The following is a 20,360-nucleotide window of genomic DNA, read 5'->3' on the forward strand; positions in this document are numbered from 1 at the left end:
GGCGGAGCGTCTCCGCCTTCGGGCCGCGGCTGCAGCCGTCGGGCTCTGACCTTGAGTTTTGCGCCGCTGACTCCCTGCCTCTCACCCCAAACGTCGAGGCCCTGCGTTTTCCGTAACTACACGCAGAGGCGTTGGCGAACGGCAGTGGACAGGCACATCTACGCATCAAAACTGGGGCCTTCTGCCAACGCTGAGCGACTTTCTTACCTGGGCCAAAGTCCGACGTCACCCATGCCCTGCAGAAGACAGCTGAAGTGGACAGGATTCATTCTTTATGCCCATATCCTACGTACAACCCACGCAGCTGTTACCACAAGGTGTACGTACATGTACGCCACTCGGCATATGCACTCTCGCTGTAGGAGACAGGACTGACACAGGGTCATCAGCCCCGCTCTTACGGTTGGGTAATTGTCCAAAACTGCCCACTTAGGATTTAAGTGCTGACACGGACAACGCTTTCCATAAGGAACAAACTCATTTCAGTGCTCTCTAGGAAAAACATCTCAGCACCTGTGCATTAATCTGAATGAAATTTTAGAGATGAGGGCATGACAGCAGCGTAAAAGTAAATCATCTGGTGCTTACATCTCCTAATACTCCAAAATTCCTTCAGAGGTGGTTGTGCAACACACCTGGCAAGCAGGAACCCCCAGCTGACCAGGCACCTTGCCAAGCTGCACAGGTCCCTGCAGAGCTGGCTGTCCTAGAGATCATCTGTGCCCTGTAGGAGCAGCGATGGAGGCGACCAAACCCCAGGATGCTCTGGGAACGTTGATCTTGTGCATCAGAAGAAAACTGTCGGCTTCTGGACCGCCTACGGATACGGACAACCCCATTCTTCCTCCAGTTTAAATGCTTGTGATTGCTCCTTTTCTAAAATAAGATTAGTGCTTCAGTTATCTTAGTAACAATAAAGAAATTCTGACACACTCTCTGTACTGGTGTTATATTTGCATATATTAATCTTCCCCAAAATGCATTACATTTTTACATCTTGTGCAGAAGAAAATCGCTCTGACAGAAACAGGGAGAGAATACGTAGGACAGAGCCCAAAGCCTTAGGACTTGTTTGCCTCTTGTTTATTTATGTAGAGTTACATTTTAAAAGCAGTGCAGTTACGCAAAGGCCACAGCACACCTGGGGGAAAGAGGCCCCGATTTCTAATGAGTAACCTTGGGTTTAAACTAGCAATTAATTGCGAATGATTATTGACATTTATGTATCATCTGTGAGCAGCTCCTTGCTTTGTGTACCTATATTTATTTATGACCAAATAATGCTTGATCTGCTGATTATCCATGCCATTTGTTGAGAGTTATGCTTGATGCACAACATTTTTTTTTCTATTGTATTCACATATAAAAGCCTTAAATTTGAATCTGTGCTCTTCCATCTCTGTGGAACGCGAAATTGGACATACTTGTTCAGAATTTAAAAAGTAATAAAGATGAAATGTTTATATTATTCCTCTGTAATAACATTAGCAATTCCTGTTGAAGGCTAAATTATGTCCATGCTACAAACATTTGAGATGCCCATTTTATTAAATTCCAGAAGGTGGCAGCAAAATATTTTAAAATTAAAAAATTGGTTCGTTTTGTTTTAACGTCCACTTTATTCAAGCTTCTTTTACATTGCTGCTGATGTATATGGGATTTTTTGAAAGCCGTTGTATTCATTTAGATCAATTTTCCAGCCTTCCATACACTATATAGAAGGACAAAGGTTTAGTTTCAATTGTTATGTTATCTACATGAGTCAGACAATGGGGCCTAATATCATCTGTATTACGAAATATTCAATGCGCTGTGTTGGTAGGATGTGAAAAAATAAAAGATCAATACCGTCAGCACTGAAGAACTCAAAATGTGTGAAGATGTTTTTCTCAAAACGCATGAACATCACGTCTGTGTCAAAGCGCATGAATATCAGGTCTGCACCTTCTAGTCTTACCTCAGGCAAAAATCCCATCGAGACCCACTGAGGTGAATGGGATTAATGCCTAAATATGAATGTAGGGCTCTGAGTAGAAATATAAAGGTTTTTAAGGGTCTTGCTTAACAAAAAAAAAAAAAAAAAATATGCAGGCTTACTGAGACAAAAAGCAGGAGAGATTATGGCATGAAAATGAGCATTAACATCGGCTTTTTAATTAATAACTGGTGAATATATCACAAGTGTGAACTGGACAAGGAAATGTACGTCTGAAGGTGAAGTTGCTCTTTCTCAAGTATACACGGAGCATTGAGAAAAATACTCTAAATAATCCCAGGGATTATATTCATTTGGCTAAAATAAACTTAGAGGTAACATTTAATTCTGCTGCCCAAATGCATGTTAATCTCTGCCATGCCCAGAAGCTTAAAAAAAAGCTTTTTAAAACAAGCATCATGATGCAACGTAATTCCAATCTGCAAGAAGGACGTAACATTCAGAAAGCAGTCGGGTATGATGAGTTTTTCGCATGACTAGCTCATACGCATATAAACAACTTCTGGAAGTGGTTTATTTTATTCATGTGGCTAAAGTTTGTAAGATTGGATCGAGGATTTTCTCTGCACAAATGACACACGGATTGAAACTTCTACCGTCGTATACTCTAAGTCATCCTAAGTCAAAGTATATAAACCCCTTCCTGGTGAGAAACGGTATTCTGCTTGCTTTGGTATTCCTTCCCAAGTTGAAAGTTGTATTTGAAAGGAGACTTAATGGCATGGCAGAATGCCCAAGTTGATGTACATTCCTGTAGAAAGTGATTTTTGGTGTTGGTTGCAAGGGTCTCGGCTCATAAATGACTGTTCCTGTTCTTGACTTTGATGGGAATTAGACATCTAGCTAGGAGCGCATCTGGCTCTTGGATTTTGCATACATACTGGTTTAGCAGAGTAACGGAGTCAACGGGTCGAGTAGCTTCTTCAATTTTAAACAACAATGAGATCTTCTACCTGTGGGTCACTCTCCCACACATTTTTAAGCACAAACATTAAAAATTAACCTTCTCACATTTTCCTCCCAGTTCATGTGAAATAATCTATTACAGTGTGCCGTATTTCGCAGGGCTATGCCTGTCCTGCCGAAATATAATGTTCGTATTTTGCTTGTCTGGAAATAAAACCAGAAATATAATCAGCTTTATGCCTTTAGGGTTAGATGTGCCGGGGAAGTCACATGCCTTCACTGCAAGTCATCCAGTATAGACGTCTCTGAGCTGGGTTTGAGCTTTGCTATCTCGGATGGTGAGAGCAGTGTCACTGTGTTCGGAAAACATTCAGCATAGTCTAAGCACAGAAAAAACCGTGTGGGTTCCTCGGTGAGTTTGTAGCCCGCAATGCGTGCTGGCCCACCTCAGCCACTCGGAGGCCCAAAGGTGCCCGAACCAGCTTAAAATCGCTCTGGAGTGAATGCAAAAACAGCCACCCACCACTGCAGAGAAATACGCAATAGTACTTCAGCCTTTTGTTCTCCTCACCTATATTATTTTGAGTAAATGTCGTTCTTTCTCAGAGAACAATCTGTTCAAACTATGACATTGCCAGTCTAACTGGGAAGGATTTGAGAACTCACCTTAATTAACTTAATTCATATTGGCAGTCCTCTACCAGTATCCCTGGATTATTCCACAGCTGGCCCTGCAAAAGCTGAAGGATTTGTGTTGCTCCCTCTAAAAATATCTTTTTGTACCTCTCAGTCACTTCTGGAAAGACAGATTTAGGGTTTTTTCTTGACCATCTGATTTTTTTTCGAAACAAAAAACAATGGTTAAACTAATGCCCAGTTTGAACAGCTAAGCAGATAAGAGTAAGGAAATACCAAAACTGAGGATGCTAAAGTATCCTTTCCCCCCTTTCCTTTTGCATTTGTACTATGGTACAGTCTTTAATTAGGTGATGGAATTTAAATATTTATTAACTTTATTTACATGGCAAAACCTTTTTTCAGGATAAAAATATACGTCTTCATTTTTATTTTTCTTAAAGGAAACTGTCATTATTCAGTGATTAACACAGCAGCTTGGTCCCCACTACGTAGAGAAAAGGGGTTATATTCCAATAGATTACAAAATAAATAACTATGTTTTTAACCACATCTGGGACCACAGGAAAGAAGAGCTGTCAGATTGAAACATCAGCTTAAAATTTAGCTTGACCTTTTCTTCATCATTCATTCCTCTAGAAAGTCTAATGATGTGAAAACAAAATATTTCTTATTTTACTAGAACTATATTCAGTGGTTTCCTACCATGTTTCCAGAAAGGAGCAGCTAAGTTTGCGATAATGCATTCTTAATGCATTGAACATAGTAATACCCATAAAATGTGCTGTCATGGAAATCAGGTAGAAATCCATGTTGCCATGAAATTCATCCTCTCACTTTTACATCTTGATCCTATTTGTAAGTAGTTAAAGAAGATGCTGTCAGGGTAAGGAGGTGTGCAAGCTTCACTTAGTAGATTCTTGCTCTCGGGCGTATTACCAGGGAACTTGAATTTGATAGATTTAATACATACAGGAGTAAACATAGATGTTGAAGGAACAGACTGCAAAACTGGGGCAAAAGAAGGGGCTGATTAAGATGAATAAATTCACGACAACTTAATTTATATAGCAGTTTATGAAGAATACATGCATTCTCCACTGGTTAATTTATTCCTGAGCATTAGACTTAGAAGCAGCAGATGGAGGTAGATATCCCAAAAGAAAAAGAAAAAAAAAGGCAAAAAAAGGCTCCTTTCTTTTTTAAAGTTATGTTAAGGTTATTTTTTAAGCTGCCTTTTTTTGTTAATAGTACTCGATGTGATCTTAAGGAAAAGCGTTGGAGCACACAGGAATGAGACACAGCTGTCTCGGTGTTGTGCTTGGTCATAGTAACAGACAATGAACTTTTCAAACAGACAAAGCTTGTATGTGTTGGTGACAGCAGATTAGACTTCCTGTAAGGGGAGTCAGAAAATGGAAACCTTTTAACAGCAAGTGGAGTCATTTTGTGTGCAAATGACTCAAGCTACTGGTATCTTTTGTATATAGATAAATTCTTCTTTTGAAGTCTTGCAGATGTGAGCTCCGGTTGAATAAACACCTTTGATAGAAACCTCGCAGACCTGCAATTTCATTAAACATCTCTCCCTGTTGAAACATCTCTGTGTCTAATATTGTATTAATGCTGTCAGGAAAAGTCAACAGCTGTTAAGGGCTGAGCAGTAACTCAGGCCTTTAATGTTATGGCACATTTCACAGAGAGAGGAAGAACGCTTGTCAGATTATCACCTGCGCATTTGAGAAGTGTCAGGACTCCAGCTGCTTCCACCTGCAGGATCACCAGAGAGGCGGACGCAGGGCCTTGGGTCAAAGGCTTGGACGATGTCCCGCAGCCTTCCAGCCCCAAGGGACAAGAAGTCTGACATCATTAAGATTAATCAGAGAAAATGGATGCAGTAAAAGGCGAAATTAAATTGCTTTGTGGTCAGAAAGATTGACTGTCTAATTCTCACTGACAATAATAATGTCTGCTCCTGCTCTTTACATCTATATTCCTCCCTTGTCTGCTTTTAATTTTCAGTGCGAGTCTAGTTACACTAGGGCAGGAAGATTTAAAGGAAAATAGAGCTGCCAGGTCTGATTTTGCTACCGTTACCCTAATGAAGATAGAACTTTACGGTGCAAGTCGCTTCAGCAAGTAAAGATGTATGATTACTTTACCTGAGAATGTGTAGCAAAACTAAGGCCCATTGGGAGCGCACTGACTGTATTGCTTAATATTTTTGAATTTATAATTGACCATATAAGAAAACATTTTTTATATCTTTTTAATGTATCGGTTTGTCTATCGGTATACCTATAAGAACCTCGCTGCTACAATACCTGAGGGCTTCCTAGTCTTCCAGGGAGTTGCCGGTTTTCCCTGCTACACTGCTGAGAGAGGGAATAATTATTCCCATTTTCTGTACATAGAGATAAGACTCAGGAGCTGTGCTAGTCACCCAAAGGCATGCAAAAATTCTATGGTGTTGTAACTTTGGAGGATTTCTAACATCTTTGTTTTTCACTAACTTATGTCCTTAACCAGTGAAGAAAATTCAGGCATCCTAAGTGGGAGCTTGTACCCATCAGAGGCAGTGCTGCACAAGAAGCAGGAGGATCTGAAGAACATCCATGGTATTTCAGTGCTCGATAGAAGGTTTAAGCACTTGCTAACAGCCGTCCTTTGTGGTGTTTTTTTTAGTCAAAGCTGTTGAATGGCATTTTTTCTGCATACACTACAGACAAGGTATGTATTTATGATAACATAGTAGACAAAGCTACAACATCAGACCCACTCCTGAAGAAATATATAGATGACTGTAGCATCTAGTTGGGCATTTCCTATTTCCTCTTCAGCATATAAATGGGTAGATCACTGAGTATCTTGTAGGTTGGAGCCCTGGTTGCCTTAGCTTCAGATGCACTGTACTCAACTGCTCCTCTAAAAGAGAGCCATTTTAAGGGAGGACACTTACATCCCCTTTTCCCCTTTCTAGGCCAGCCAACACGTGTCCACTGGTCATGTCAGGGACCGCAGGCTGAGCTCTACAATGCAACACCAGAGAGACCTGCAAAATACAAGCTCCAGATTTTGTGTAGTTCCTATGGAGACCATGCTACTTTATGATATTTTTCTTGTGATTAAGGATTATATTGACTTTCCCTATTACTGATATTGTTGTGTACTTTTATGTTATCTCTACAAGGGCTATGGAAAGCACGTTTCATTCAGACTCGTTAAGGGAAAGCGTTGGTTAGCCCCAGCAGTTGGAATCAAATAATCCAAGTTAGTAATCTGGAACATTAAATCAAACTCCGTATTTGCAAAAGAAGCTTAACAGTTCATCTTTTCTTGTTCTCCATGTTTCCTTCCTTCCATCTTGCGACTTAGTTTATAGCCCCTGTAACTGGTTTGAAATTTTGCAGCTGCTAAGATTACTTAGCTTCGGTTTAATAGCAAATGTCATCAGCCCAGATCTGTGCTTCAAGTGATCTTTCTTTCCATTTACTATTTCTTTTTCAAATTGATTAGGCGTCGGTTTAGGGGATTATCAAAAGCTGCCCTAAGACTGGTTCTCTGTGCCAGGGCTCTTCAGCCTGTTTTGTCAGAGGAAAATCCCCAACGGAAGCTAATGGGCATGCCAGAAACGCATGGAGAGTGGGAGAGGGTCTGAGTGCCAAACCTCTCTCAAGAGGGACTCTGGTGGAGCGCAGGAGGGAGTAAGGGAGAGAGAAGCAGCATCTCAGTGCGGAATGGAGCTCGGCCAGACATGGTGGGGGGGACACAGCACAGGGAGGTGGAAGGGGATAACTGAGCTCTTTGTCTCAGAGTTTTTTTGACTGTGTACTCTTCAGGAAAGGGATGGTGCCTCCTCTAAGTACATTTTCATGCATGCGTGGATTCATGTTAGCTGATGTAAATTGCATTTTCAGTTACATGGGCCCGCCCAGGCTGTTTGGAGAAGTGGGAAGGAGAGCTATTTAGCTTTGGTACTGTAGGATCATGCTAACAGCTGCGCTGTTCCATTTCTGAAGAAAATTCAGTCAGCAGTAATGCTGGTATCTCTTGCCAGTGATACCTTATGCCATAAAGATATGTTCTAAATGTCTGAGGTGCGTGCAAACATTTCTAGGTACAAACCCAACACACTGAAGCATTACAAACAAAGATTAATACTTGAAAATGGTATTTTAAAACCATATCTGGAAGACTATTTGTAACATGAACTTTCATCACCAATTTTAATTTCTTTCTTTGTTTCAATACTTGTACCTTTAAGGGGACAGTGGCTGATGCTGAAGCTACTCTTTCCTGAGGTTAAAATTTACCGTTTAAAACAAGTGGTTTAAAACCTACTTGCAACCTGGCAGTAAGCCCCTATATACATACATATACATTTATACCACAATATCTATCTAAGCACCTGACTGCCTACCTATCTACTTAATCATTGGGCTCCCTGTGTTGAAAACAGATCCTGGAATACTTCATGAGAGGAACCAGCGTGATCCTTTTCATCTGTTGCCTATGAATTATCCATAACAACTGCACTTCCCACCAATGGTATTTTCTGAAGCTTTATAGTTCTATAATGTTGGCAAGCTTTAGATGCAAAATTAGCAGGCAGCATCAACAAAGCAGAATGTATTTACCCAGCTGCTGAGAATCTTTTCCTGATAGTAGAGCTGTGGGCTATGAAAGCCATTTCATGACGAAATACAGCTGGGAACTGCATTTTTTCTTGTATCAAAACATTTTTTTTCCTGTAGAAGAATAATGGAAAGCAGATCAAGATGAGGTAGTGATCGCATGCTGATCTTTTTATGCAATGTTTCAAAGTTGAAATGTTTCATAAAACCCCTTTTTGCTTATGATGTGAGACCCATTTGCGTTGCAGTAAACTGCTAAATGGATTGTGCAGTGTTTTTCTTAGACGAGATTGTTGCCTCTTTTTCTCTTCCTCTGTTTTTTTCCAAACACACAGTTATTTACCTCATAATTCAAATAAAACATGCCAGCTGTATTTCCAAATCATCTAGGGAAACACCATGCAACTCAGGCACTGCTAATAAGAAGCACAGTTCACTTCACATTGTCTTTTGAGCAGCGGCAGCACTGACAGATGCTGATGCCTTACTGCACAAGCGTACCTATTACAGACCTAATGGGATTTTCTCTAGTGCTATCTACTTGCTTTTTGTTTCTCATTTTCTCTCCAAAATCACCAGGAGATCCTCGGAAATCAGTGGGGATCTACCAAACCCAATCTATTTCCTTCTAACTTCTTGTTCTAATTTGTGTGGCCAGCTGCTGAAAGAAGGCCCTTATAAAAGTCCTGGTTTTTTATCTCTTTTTCATACAATCCAGTCAGTGTCTAGCTCATTGAAAAACAGGGAAAATCTCCAGCAATACAATGTCCATTATACATGCTTAAGCAAACTGGATTCAGTGCAATAAAAGGCAGTGGCTTTCATATATGCTAATCCGTGCATTCGAGATATTTAAAGTGTTCTGTGGTGGCCTAATTCTGCACTGGTTTTAGCAGCAGGACTATAATGACCTGTGAAGGGGAAGAGCTTGGGCAACGCTGAGGGTTTTTCTAATTCTTTACCACTGTATTATCTCAGCGAGAACACACTCTTCAGGTATTGAGTTCCTGTCTTTTATCTGTGGCTTAGTGCTGTGTAATGAATGGCTTTAACCAGGTTTGGATTTAACACAGCATAGATGTTAAGTGAGCGCAGAAAGTCAAATGGTGCCTTTACGCAGTTCAGCACCTCCTCTGCTAGCTATCTTAGCTAGCTTTAATCTTGCCTAATACGGATAAAAAGACTGATGAAATCGGGACTGCAGAGACTTCCCTACGTGTTGTACAAATCCTGTTGATAACTCTGCATATGTATTTAGCAGCTGACCTCTGCTATACTAGAAGCTAGCTGGCTAGAGAAAGCTATCCTATGTTGCAGTCAAATGCAACACGTAGAAAAAAAATTCCAGATAGTTAGACGTTTAAATCAATGGAGTAAGGCACCTGAGTACGATTGCAAGTGGCGGGGTGGGGTGGTTGTGTTTTGTTCTTTTGGCTTGGGGCTAAATGCATTAGTTTGAAGAAAGCTGGAGTAATCCTTCAATGTCTTGTAATGAGAATCATCCCTCAAGGTTATGATGCCACCCTACTTACTCTTGAGAGATAATAGCCACGCAGACAGAAACAAAGCTAAAGAACAAAATAGAGAGAGTTAAAATTATATGTGAGCTCCAGTTCGTCAAAGTAGGGAGAGAAGAAGTAACTGGCCCCGATTTTATTTTCAGGTGGTGCCTTTCCCTCCCCATAATAACAGTGCTGGTGACATTATAGAGGATTTCACATGTTCAAAGTGTGATGTTGCCGTTAGTGAATGATTCTTACAAACGGCCAAGTGAATTAGCAGCAAGTAAATATTACCTGCCTTTTAAATTAGGGAAAATGAGCCTTACAGCAGAGTCCTGCAATGAACATTAAAATATATACTGCATAGTACAGTACTTAGCCTCAAAAACATTCTCCACACAGATCTGGATGGTTTTTGATGTTGTGGTTTTCCATTTCTGCCTGAAAATGCTTACTGCTGGCAAACAGAAAAAATTCAGTCTGACACCAATTTTTCCGAGTGGATGAACCATGCAAGCTGGTGGCCAATGTGGTTGCTTCAACTAATCTTTCGATCTGAATGTTCAAATAGTCTGCTAATCAACCTGCGCATATGGAGGTGACTGCACCATTTCTATGCTACAGGTTCTTGGGTGTGCAATGGGTGCATAGGCTTTTTTCACTGTTTCAGTTTTGTGGAAATTTTAGTGTTATCTTCTGGGGAAGTTTCTGTTTGGAAGACTGTTTGCATGTTTTTTCCTCTGTCTTCTTTTTTCTCCCTCTCTTACGCACACACACGCACACACATAATCAGGTATATACTTATATATTATTTTTTATATGAGCCCTCTGTATACAGATTACTGAATGCACATTATACTACACATAAATATACAGGATATAATAATATGTCAGCCTCAGTATTTAAGATTGTATTTCCAGTGCTGAAATCATATGCTTTATACACAGGTTTTACACAGATACCGTGAGTGGCCTTTTGCAGTGTTATATACTGAGCTAATGCTCTCCTTCTAATGCACGCTTCTATGTCTGGTGATTTAGCCCATGGCTATGAATTCTTGTGAAGTGGACGTTTCCTTTTGGCTTACATCTTCTTATCCTAAGATAAGCAACTATACTTACATTTGGTACTGTTGTGTTGTAACAGAAGAACCTACACTAACAGACCCGTAGTTGTTAATTTGCAGATGTGAGAATTCAGCACTGCAAAGCTTGATTTATTTGCTTGCCCAGTGCTATGTTCTATAATTAGCTTTGGCTTCCTTTCACATGGGACAAAAAACATAACATGTTCCACAGGGAATCATCCAAGTGTTTTGAACTCGGATGTAGTACTTAAATCCCTTTTAATTTAATTTTCCTCCTATACCCTTTATTACTTTGTAACTCTCACTTACTTAAAAAGATTTGCATGGTAGAATATATTTTTGAAGGGTAGAGATTTGTACTTAGAAACCAGGTTTCAGATATCCAGATTCTTTCCTCTTTCTTTTAATGGAGTGAGAAAAGATATAATGATGTGTTAAAGGTTCTTGTGATGCCTTCAGTCTCTAAAGTTATATTGAGGCAATGATGAAATGTACGACTTATTAACGAGGACTGATGGAATATACACGCTTTTAAAATTCAAGTTTTTGGCAGACATAAATGCTGTCATAGGCTGAGGAGAATCAAGTTTAAATTACGTGGATTCTGCTATCCTTAATTTTATGGCAAATGCCTAGGTAAACATTTCTGCCAGCATCTGGCATGAAGTCTTTGAATAAAGTATAATACTTTTGTTTTCTAGGTTAGAGATGGTAATCAGATTAAGAAAGGAACTAAATTGTAAAACCTTGTTCCTGCACATGAAAGGGACCACTTAGTATCATACAACTGCTATAAAAACATACCCAGGGTCTAAGCAAACATTCCTTTGTTCATTAACCGTGACAACAGAGTGTTTCCAAAGTTATTCCCAGAAAGCAGAGATCCTAGTTACTGGAAGAAACCTCTAAGCACTGAACAGTGTTTTGTCATTTTTCTGTGAGATTTAGCAAGGCTTTCTTAAGAAAATGAAGTTTTGGAGGTGGTGAGCACTTAAAACGGAGGGATCGTTTCATCAGTTTTTCAAATAACCTGTGGTAAAGGAAGATACTGACAGGTACATCCTCTCTGCTGACTGTCACATTACTGGTAATTGGCTGTGGTCCACAGAGAAGCCACGTTTATGCAAGTCATAATTGCTTCAATGTTTTCTGTTTTAAATAGAGACCGTGGATCAGAACTGCAGTTCCTTCCGGAAGACAAGGTGCAGCTGATGCACAGGAACTCTACCTGTATTAAATAATAAGACTGTTCTTACTAATCGGCAAAGTCCAGAAATGTGTTGTCTCACTGCCTTTTGGCAAGTTTAGGCATTGGCTCCTACAGCACAGGATGTCAGAGTGTATTACTGAGGTCACGTGAACCTAAGAACAGAGCATTTGCCTTTACAAACAACTCTTTCCACTGTTGCCTTGTTCTTCCACGCAGGGTTTTAGGTCTTTCAGCCAGCCATATCCTTCCCAAGATTTTTTTCTTATGAAGATTTTGCCATGAGGCTTTGATTTTCTTCTCGGAACTGAACTTCAGAGAGAGGTTAAAGAGGTCATGCCTTCGTAGAATTAATCAGAGATATTTGACTAGATGCTGCTGCCTTTCCAAATTCATGACAAGTTATTAACTTGTATTTTGTTTTGAAAATCAAATCCCTCAACACTCTTTACAGCTTTTCCATTAATGAAACGCACACAAAAAACCAATTCTCTAATTTTAAAGGTAAACATTTTTGGTAATTGACTTTCTGTCCACCTGTCACACAAGATAATCACCATGCAGTATATTTATAACCTGTATTTCTCTCCAGAATGTCCTTCTCTAGAAATACATGCTGGGCTTGGAAGGAATAGAGTCACCATCCCTGGAAATATTTAAAAGACGTGTAGATGAGGCGCTTAGGGACATGGTTTAGTGCGCATGGTGGTGTGGGGTTGATGGTTGGACTCAATGATCTTAGAGGTCTTTTCCAACCTTAATGATTCTATGAATAAACACATCAGTCTTTAAAAACATCCTTACAGGCAAAACAACTATCTTTCTGGATGTAGAGTGTGAGAAATTGAACCACTTTTTCTATCCCTTTAACAATACAAGTTTTGTTTAATTCCAATCTATTTATACTGGGAAAACTGAACATTGGATCTTGGACTGATTTTCAGTTTTGGTCTTTACAGCGGACTCGTGTGTGGCAAGGGACAACAGACTTCAGCTGTGATCCAGGTACTCTTGTAAATTCCACTGTTTCACTAGTTGTGCACTCTTCACCACTGTCTATGTCATTTAGTGCAGTTGAGGTAATAAAATTGTATGAATATCAGATTATATCAAAGGTCCATCTACTTCAACATCCTGTCTCAGTCACTGATAGCACGAAAAGAACATGGCAAGCATATAGTGGTATTTCCTCAGAAAGTTTTCTCACCCTATAACTGCGTGCAGCTCAGAAGGTTCCTGAGTTACGGGTGATGACTTTCTATTTATATTTAATAGCCCCCAGTGGATTCTTCTTCTAATGATCTGTGGAGTGACTCTTGCCCTACACCTCCTCACCGATCTTTTGAATGTTGCTATTTACAGACTCCGTTTGTACTAACAGTGGAGGAAGCCACGATGCAAGGTTTAGGAGAGCAGGAACGCTTCTTGCTGACCACCCACAGAAAACAAGGGGAAGTTTAGTCCTTAAAATTATTATTAAAACCACTGTGATTTAGGCACATTTCCCATTAATTTTCTGCTACCTCAGGAAGTTAATTTTACTATTTCAATGTTAAAAATGCTCAGTTGCATTTCAACAGCTCTCCAGCAAAGTGGTTGCAAACAGAAGTCAGAGACCCCAGACAGAACTGAAAACCCAGGACACAAAAATCAACGCCTTTCTTTTTCAAATCTATTTGAAACTTTTCCTATAAAGGAATTTTATTGTAATGTGTCCACAAACAGAACTGCAATGTAAGTTTGCATATGAACATGAGAAACAAGAATGTTTCTCTTTCCAGACATAAATTCCTCTATTTACTCCAGATATAGGAAATTGCATATTTCTCTTCCTCAGCTGTGATCTGTCCTCATGTATTTTGCTTTAACCCAAGAATAATAGCATCTAAACCGTCTCACATGGAATGCAGGGAGATGAAGCTCTAATGGCTGTGAGATCCTTACTGAGCATTTCTAATCCCTGATCAGAAGCAAGTCACTAAATCACAGTGGTGACAAATGCTGATATTTTGTTTTCACTCTCTGAAAACTCTTCTACCATTATCATATATTTTTTGCATGCTGTAAACATGCAAACATTTTGTGTACTCTGAACACCAAAGATTTAAAGATGCACGACTAAGCTTTGCTCTCTCACTCGTTCTGGTGAAACAGCCTTTGAAACTTCATGTGAACAAGAAGCTTGTCATCTGACCCCAAGTTCTTTTCTAAGAGCTAAATGCTATCACTTACCAACAGAGTCATCCAGATTGTTATTGATCAGTTTGCAATTAAGCAATAGCAATAGGTAATGTGCTGCTGTACCAGCCTCAGAGCAGCCTGGGAAGACTAGTCCTGCCTTCCAGCTGCTCCAGGAAAGCCCACCTGCAGGACTGTACCTCTCCTATGAGTTATCACCCTTCTTCTGAAGGACTGCTGGGAGGAAACTGCTCCCTTGCACTCAGTCTCAAACTCTTCCGCTCCTCCTGTCCATCTGTGCTGGGGATCTGCAGCAACCCTGCAGAGCCCTTCTCCCAAGCGTGCAGCAAACAATCGCGTAAGTGGCTGGTAAGGCAGTAATCCCTTTGTGGCCTAATCTGTTAATTAGAATCATTAATTGCAGGGCTACTGATTAATTAATTTGGAGTGATCTAGCTCAGCAGAATTCAGTCTCCAGCTTAGATTTTATGGCAGAGATTCTGAGTTATGAAATTAAAATAGTCTCCCTTATAATTCACAAAGCATCAATTCTTTCAGTTAATAAAATACATATAAACTGAGAATATCAATGCAGATATAAAGTATCTGGTCTGTATTACCATCTTAAAAATGTTACGTTAGAAAGTTTTTCATGTTAGCTGTTTCACCAACAATCATTCTGGGTCATTCATACTAATGTTGTGATCACTTCTTTATTAGCTGATGTGTTCTACTGTAGTTCACCGATTTCTAGAGTTCCATCTTTCTTATAAGTTATACACCAAATATAGCTCTAATCAGCACCAGTGTCAGGCTGCTACTACTATTATGATGCTATGTTTGCACAGTGAAGACCTCTGTTTATTTTAATTTTCATTCCACTCCTACATTTTAGTTTCATTTTACTCCTGAAATACTTACAAGTCTGTAGGATTTTTAAAGAACATGGAGCCTGAAAGCTCAGAGTTAAGAGTCCAAGACATTGCTCTAGTATTTATTCTAAGCTTTTAGCCCTTTTCTTGTATTAGGCAATGCTCTTGTTAAGCTGATTGGCCTTGTCCATACTGAAGCCCTCTTGAACACATTCAGCAGCCAAACTTCGGGGTTTTTTAAGTGTTAAAGTTGAGAACCAAGATTAAATATCATCTCTCCTCTATGAGAAGGGCCAGTGATTAATCAGCCTTGATGAAGGTGATAAAAGCAAGCTGCAAAACTTAAAATCATTCAAATAAACACTCTTACATGCTTTAAATGGTATTTGAAGAGTGTTTAGTAATTGATACAGCTTTAAAGTATCAGAGGACAATCATGATTGTGGTCACCAGGTTATTTTCTATTTTGACCTGATCTAACATCAACCTGGCCTGACTTTGAAGTCGGATCCTGTTTTGAGCAGGTGTTTGACCTGACCTCCGGAAGTCCCTTCTAATCTAAATTATTGTATTATACTACCTGTTTTGATTTTGCATTAATATGATGACATTGATTGCATTAAGGCTTTTAGTGATGCAGGGTAGTGTGAGCTCAAAGTTGAAGTCAGAAGCAAGTATTATTACTACAACAAAAGACAGCTCCTTTTTCTCCACTAACTCTTTTGTTCTGCTAAAAATTAAGGCCATTTCTGTTATGTGTTCACTTTGAAGGTGATCCCATGGATGTGAGCAGAAAATCTGTGGAAGAAATGAACGCATAAGCAAGAATGACAGGGTAATCTGGCCCAACAGCTCTTTGAAATTGTTGTTCTTTTTTGTGTATAAGTATGTGCAAACTAATTCTGTTTTCTACACATGTAAATATTTGTTGAATAATCTTTTCAGAAAAATTCAGATTGTAGATGGTTAGCAAACTATTCATATCAGACACTCACTATTTATAGCATGTGAGTGGTCACTCAAGTAAGAGGGGACAGATTCTGCTCCCCAAAAGAATGCATCTATATTTTCTCTGGTACTGTAGCTAATGGTGGAAGTTGGGTATTAAAAAGTAACTAAATACTTCCAGAATTAACATTATCCTGATAATATATGTAAAACCTGAGTGAGTGTGTAACATTTTCAGAAATATTTCACCAAGTGACAACAAGTAATAGCGTCCTCCCAAATAATGGCTGACTGATCTCTTTATTTGCATTTACAGAGTATTTCCTGATTACTTTTTGATTTATATAACCAGCTCTTTAAGGATTCCTAATAGCATTTCACAGAAAATAATATCAACACTTCTTTGTGCATTTAGACTCAGCCCCGTGAGCTCAACATCTGGAACTCTTTATAGTAAAACTATTTAATATTGTTGTCCTCCAAAAAGATACAAAATTTATGTCATGGCTTGCAAGAGGTGTCCGTGCTTTAATCTTCTGGTTGGGTTATGGATCACATAGAATAAGTAATGGACAAACCTAAGCATGTCAAACAACAACAGTTTATGAGAAACACAAAACCATTAAGAACATTGCACTCACTTGAGAGAACATTAAAAAAAATAATTCAGTATATAGAACACTGTTAATATAATTGCAAACAGAAATGTTTGAAGCACATTTCAGTGCCAGTTTCCAAGATCTGTTTATATCAACACTATCTGTGCCTTTTTTTGGCTGGTACCTTGGCTTGCTGCTTCCTTACAGATTTTGCTACTTGCTGCAGGTTACATTAAGAAGGCAATGAGAGTCAAAGTTTAAAAACTCTCAGCTGCTTTTCTCTCCTAACATTTTGCACGTAATATGATTGTGGAGTTTGATGTTTCCTTTGTACCTGAACCAAGAGGCCCCATGGTTTTTTCCCAAGGCCTTCGTTTTTAGAGTCCTGTTACAGTTTTCTTTATTTTTTTCAGGCTACTATTTATAATTCTCCCTTTTATGCAGAAAATGTAGGAGTAGAGAGGTGTAGAGTAAGGGTGAATCAAATTCTCAAACTGTGACTGAGTCTATGTGTCTGTGTGGGTTTTGTAGGAGAAGAGGAGAATTTCAGGGAGCGGACCAGGGCTGGAGATGGTAAGGTGACTTTTTTCTCATGACAAAACAAGAATGCAGAAAGGACACATGCCTGGTCGTGTAAGCATGGAAATGCTCTTTGCTCCCACACTCTACATATAGCCTCTGTGAAAGAAACCCATTAAAAGCTCAGGTCTGCTCCTTGGTGGACAAATAACATGCCATGCCATGCCATTTTTTTTTTTTTTGAATGCTCAGCTGCTGATGGGCATGCTTGTTAATATTCTTGAGAGTGGGTCTAAGAACCACGTGTGTAGATTACAACCCAAGGAATCACAACAGCATTTTTGCAAAGCTTATTGCAGTCTGATGGATACACAAAATATTTAATCTACTTAGTTACTTGCATTAATAAATAGAAGGTGTGCTTGACTTTTAATAGTTCCATGATAAATTAAATAGCATTATCTGATTTAGAATAGCTCCTGGTCTGTGACAGATGGCATTAGTGCTTGGGCTTTTTTTTATAATGTTTTTTTCCTGAAAGGTTATTACAGACATGTTGGGAAAAAATAGAGAATAGACGAAAAGAAAATCTATTTCCAGTAAAAAAATTGAGAGCACAGGTGTGTAATGGCTGGTTTCATTGCAAAAGTATCAGTTTCACCGCATTAGTATCAGCTTAAGTGAAAATGTACCAGCTGGAAAAAATTAAATCAGCATGAATCATACATCCAAAAGGTCACTGATCTAAAAATATACATCCCAAGAAAAAGATAAAAATGATGTATGCAAACTAAAATTGCCAAGTAAAAATTAAAATCCTTCTAAACATTCTAAACTTAGGACATTAATTAATTTGAAAGTAATGTGGAAAGAGGCAAAAAGCCACCCTGTGATGTCACTTTCATTATATGAAACACAGCTAAGGAGATAAAAGAAGATCATGCAGAGCCCAGGAGAAGATTAAGCCTCTTTATCTCGCTGTGGGAGGGGGAGAGCATACGTACAGGTAATATTTTGTGTATGGAGGAGAGGGAGGAACTCCAAATGACTGAGTTTTAATGTGCACTTCTATCACTTAAATGTACTGATGCATAACAAGATATATGCATGTGGGTGCTGAGGATCATAAAGTCACCCCAGTTGTCAGTCAAAATTACAAAGCTAACAAGCAAAACCAAGTCCCTCTTCTTAATAAAGTTCCAAATATAAGTTTTGAAAGGAAACAAAAACAAGCTCTGTTGGCTGCTGTACCTTCTTGTCACAGCCTAAAGCTTAACAAGAATGAAAAAATAAAGCATAAGTATGTGGTAGGAATGAAAATAGAGTGCAGGTACTCTTGAAGTCAGAGCCTTATTAGTAAAGCCTAGAGATGTCTTGATCCAAAAGTAGATCGCACAATGTTTTGTCAAAATTGATTTGTATGTGTGTGCATGCCAGAAACTGAGAGGATACTAATTAGCTTTTCTTTTTCCTCTGGTAAAGTCTCATTACAACATCATGCACTGGCAGAAGTACCTTTGCAAAGACTGACATGCCACTTGCTGGCCAAAGAAAGGTTGGACATATAGCCACGCAGGGAAAAGACACGTGTATCATCCCATGACTTTTCCTAGAAAATATGACTCATGTTTAATTTTACCAGTAAACAGCCCCCTTATTCTTTTCTTAGCCATCCAATTACAGCAAAAGGGGCAGATGGGCTCACGCTAAGCTGTTGTAAATAATGTAGTTCCACTAAATTCAAAGGAATAAGACTGATTTGCACTGATACCTATTATCAGGCCCAGAATATTCACAGAAAGCTTTGATATTTTTTCTTCTGTCTGCCAGCTGTCTTGGTTCTGCTTTAGGATCTCATGTCCATGCATCTCCCTCTCTCTACCTGTCCTTTCTTTGGATCTTGTAATGTCATACTGTGGGGGCACCTTCTGTGTAAAATCACTTCTTAATTGCAAAGTTCCTAATGGGCTTAATGAGTTTCTCTTCTTTCTTGGAGTGTCCATTTCTGTTTGAAGTCAGGTGGTATCCTTCTTTTTCTGGTAAGTTTATTGACTTCATTATTTTGCTTGTATTTATTTTTACAGTTTGGAGGAACTATTGCCATAAAAACTCTTTGGGGTGATAGAGATGAAGAGACTTTGCACCGTTTTCTAAAGATGGATAAATTCCAAGTTTATTTAATTTCCCCTGGCAGTCCTTTTCACCACCTCATCTCCTTGCCTGTGGGCTATCTATATCTTGTAAATCAGAGATTAGACCGGGTGGTGAATCACTGCATCAGCAAGCAGGAAGCAAAATAGAAGCAGAAGGCCAAGCAGTGGATTGTTGCATTAGAAAGAGGCAGGAAGGTGATGGAGTACACCAAGAAACTGAATGGAGGAGCTATAGGAAAGCAGAAACTGAAAAAAGTAGTACTTTGAGATTATCAAAGGCTGAATTTAGCAGCTACTTCAGTGAGGTTGTGGTGGACATGTACCTATTTGGTGAAGACTGAGAAGACACACTCAGATTAACAAGGGTTGAGTAATTTAAGATAACACGAATGTTTGCCCTGTCAATTAATCCATAAGAACAAAACTGTGTTTTAAGAAATAAAGCTAATTATCCTAATTATGTAAAAGCATATATGTTATTGTTGCTGTTTGTTGATAGAGCTATCATTGGCAGGATTCCTCCCTCAAGTGTTTTTCTGAGCAACATTCCCAAACTGGCACGTTTTGTTGTGGGCATTATCATGTAAAACAGATTAAAATGTTGATTTGCTAATTGTTTACAGTATTTACTGCACAGTTTCTAAACCATGGGAGACCAGTGTTGATGTGATTGTTTTTCTATTATATCTAGTTTTCACAAAAAGAAAATCAAGAAACACTTGAAATATTAATGTCTTCATAACACAGAATGTCTGTCTAATACAAAGCACAGCATTAGAGGATCAGTCGTGATCTGCAGCATGGTAAATAATTCAATTTTGTGCTTGCACTGTAGGACTGTGATTTTTTGCAGTAATTTTTATAACAATTTCTCAAATTTAGCTTGCACTGTAAAGTTTTTGGCTAAAGTTCTTGCTGGTTAAACCAGCTTTCTGCCTCCAAAGTAAAATTACCTCTGCAAGCAACATAATTCTTCAGCCAGCAAGGACAAGAAACATCAGCTGTTTCAGTTGCACTATGAGATGAAGAAAGGCAAAGGATAATCTTGTGCTTCTCTCCAAAACTTACTATTTCTGGCTACCAAAAAAGTTCCAGCCATGTTTGGATCCCTGCTGCCATGAG

The 20,360-nt window shown here is 39.0% G+C and overlaps 1 protein-coding gene across 1 annotated transcript in view; it reads right to left on the minus strand.

Moving 5' to 3' along the window:
- Positions 1 to 1,975, minus strand: part of MAP9 (microtubule-associated protein 9) — a 21,821-nt gene extending 19,846 nt beyond the window's left edge. Inside the window, exons 1-2 of the mRNA XM_009329846.1 lie at positions 1,849 to 1,975; positions 208 to 249 (exon numbers count right to left, since the gene is read on the minus strand). Coding sequence (XP_009328121.1) covers positions 208 to 249; positions 1,849 to 1,975 — 169 coding nt within the window. The remainder of the gene's footprint in view (positions 1 to 207; positions 250 to 1,848) is intronic.
- Between the last annotated feature and the right edge of the window lie 18,385 nt (positions 1,976 to 20,360).

The sequence above is a fragment of the Pygoscelis adeliae genome, unplaced genomic scaffold (assembly GCF_000699105.1).
Source record: "Pygoscelis adeliae isolate BGI_AS28 unplaced genomic scaffold, ASM69910v1 Scaffold67, whole genome shotgun sequence".
NCBI classification, from domain to species: domain Eukaryota; kingdom Metazoa; phylum Chordata; class Aves; order Sphenisciformes; family Spheniscidae; genus Pygoscelis; species Pygoscelis adeliae.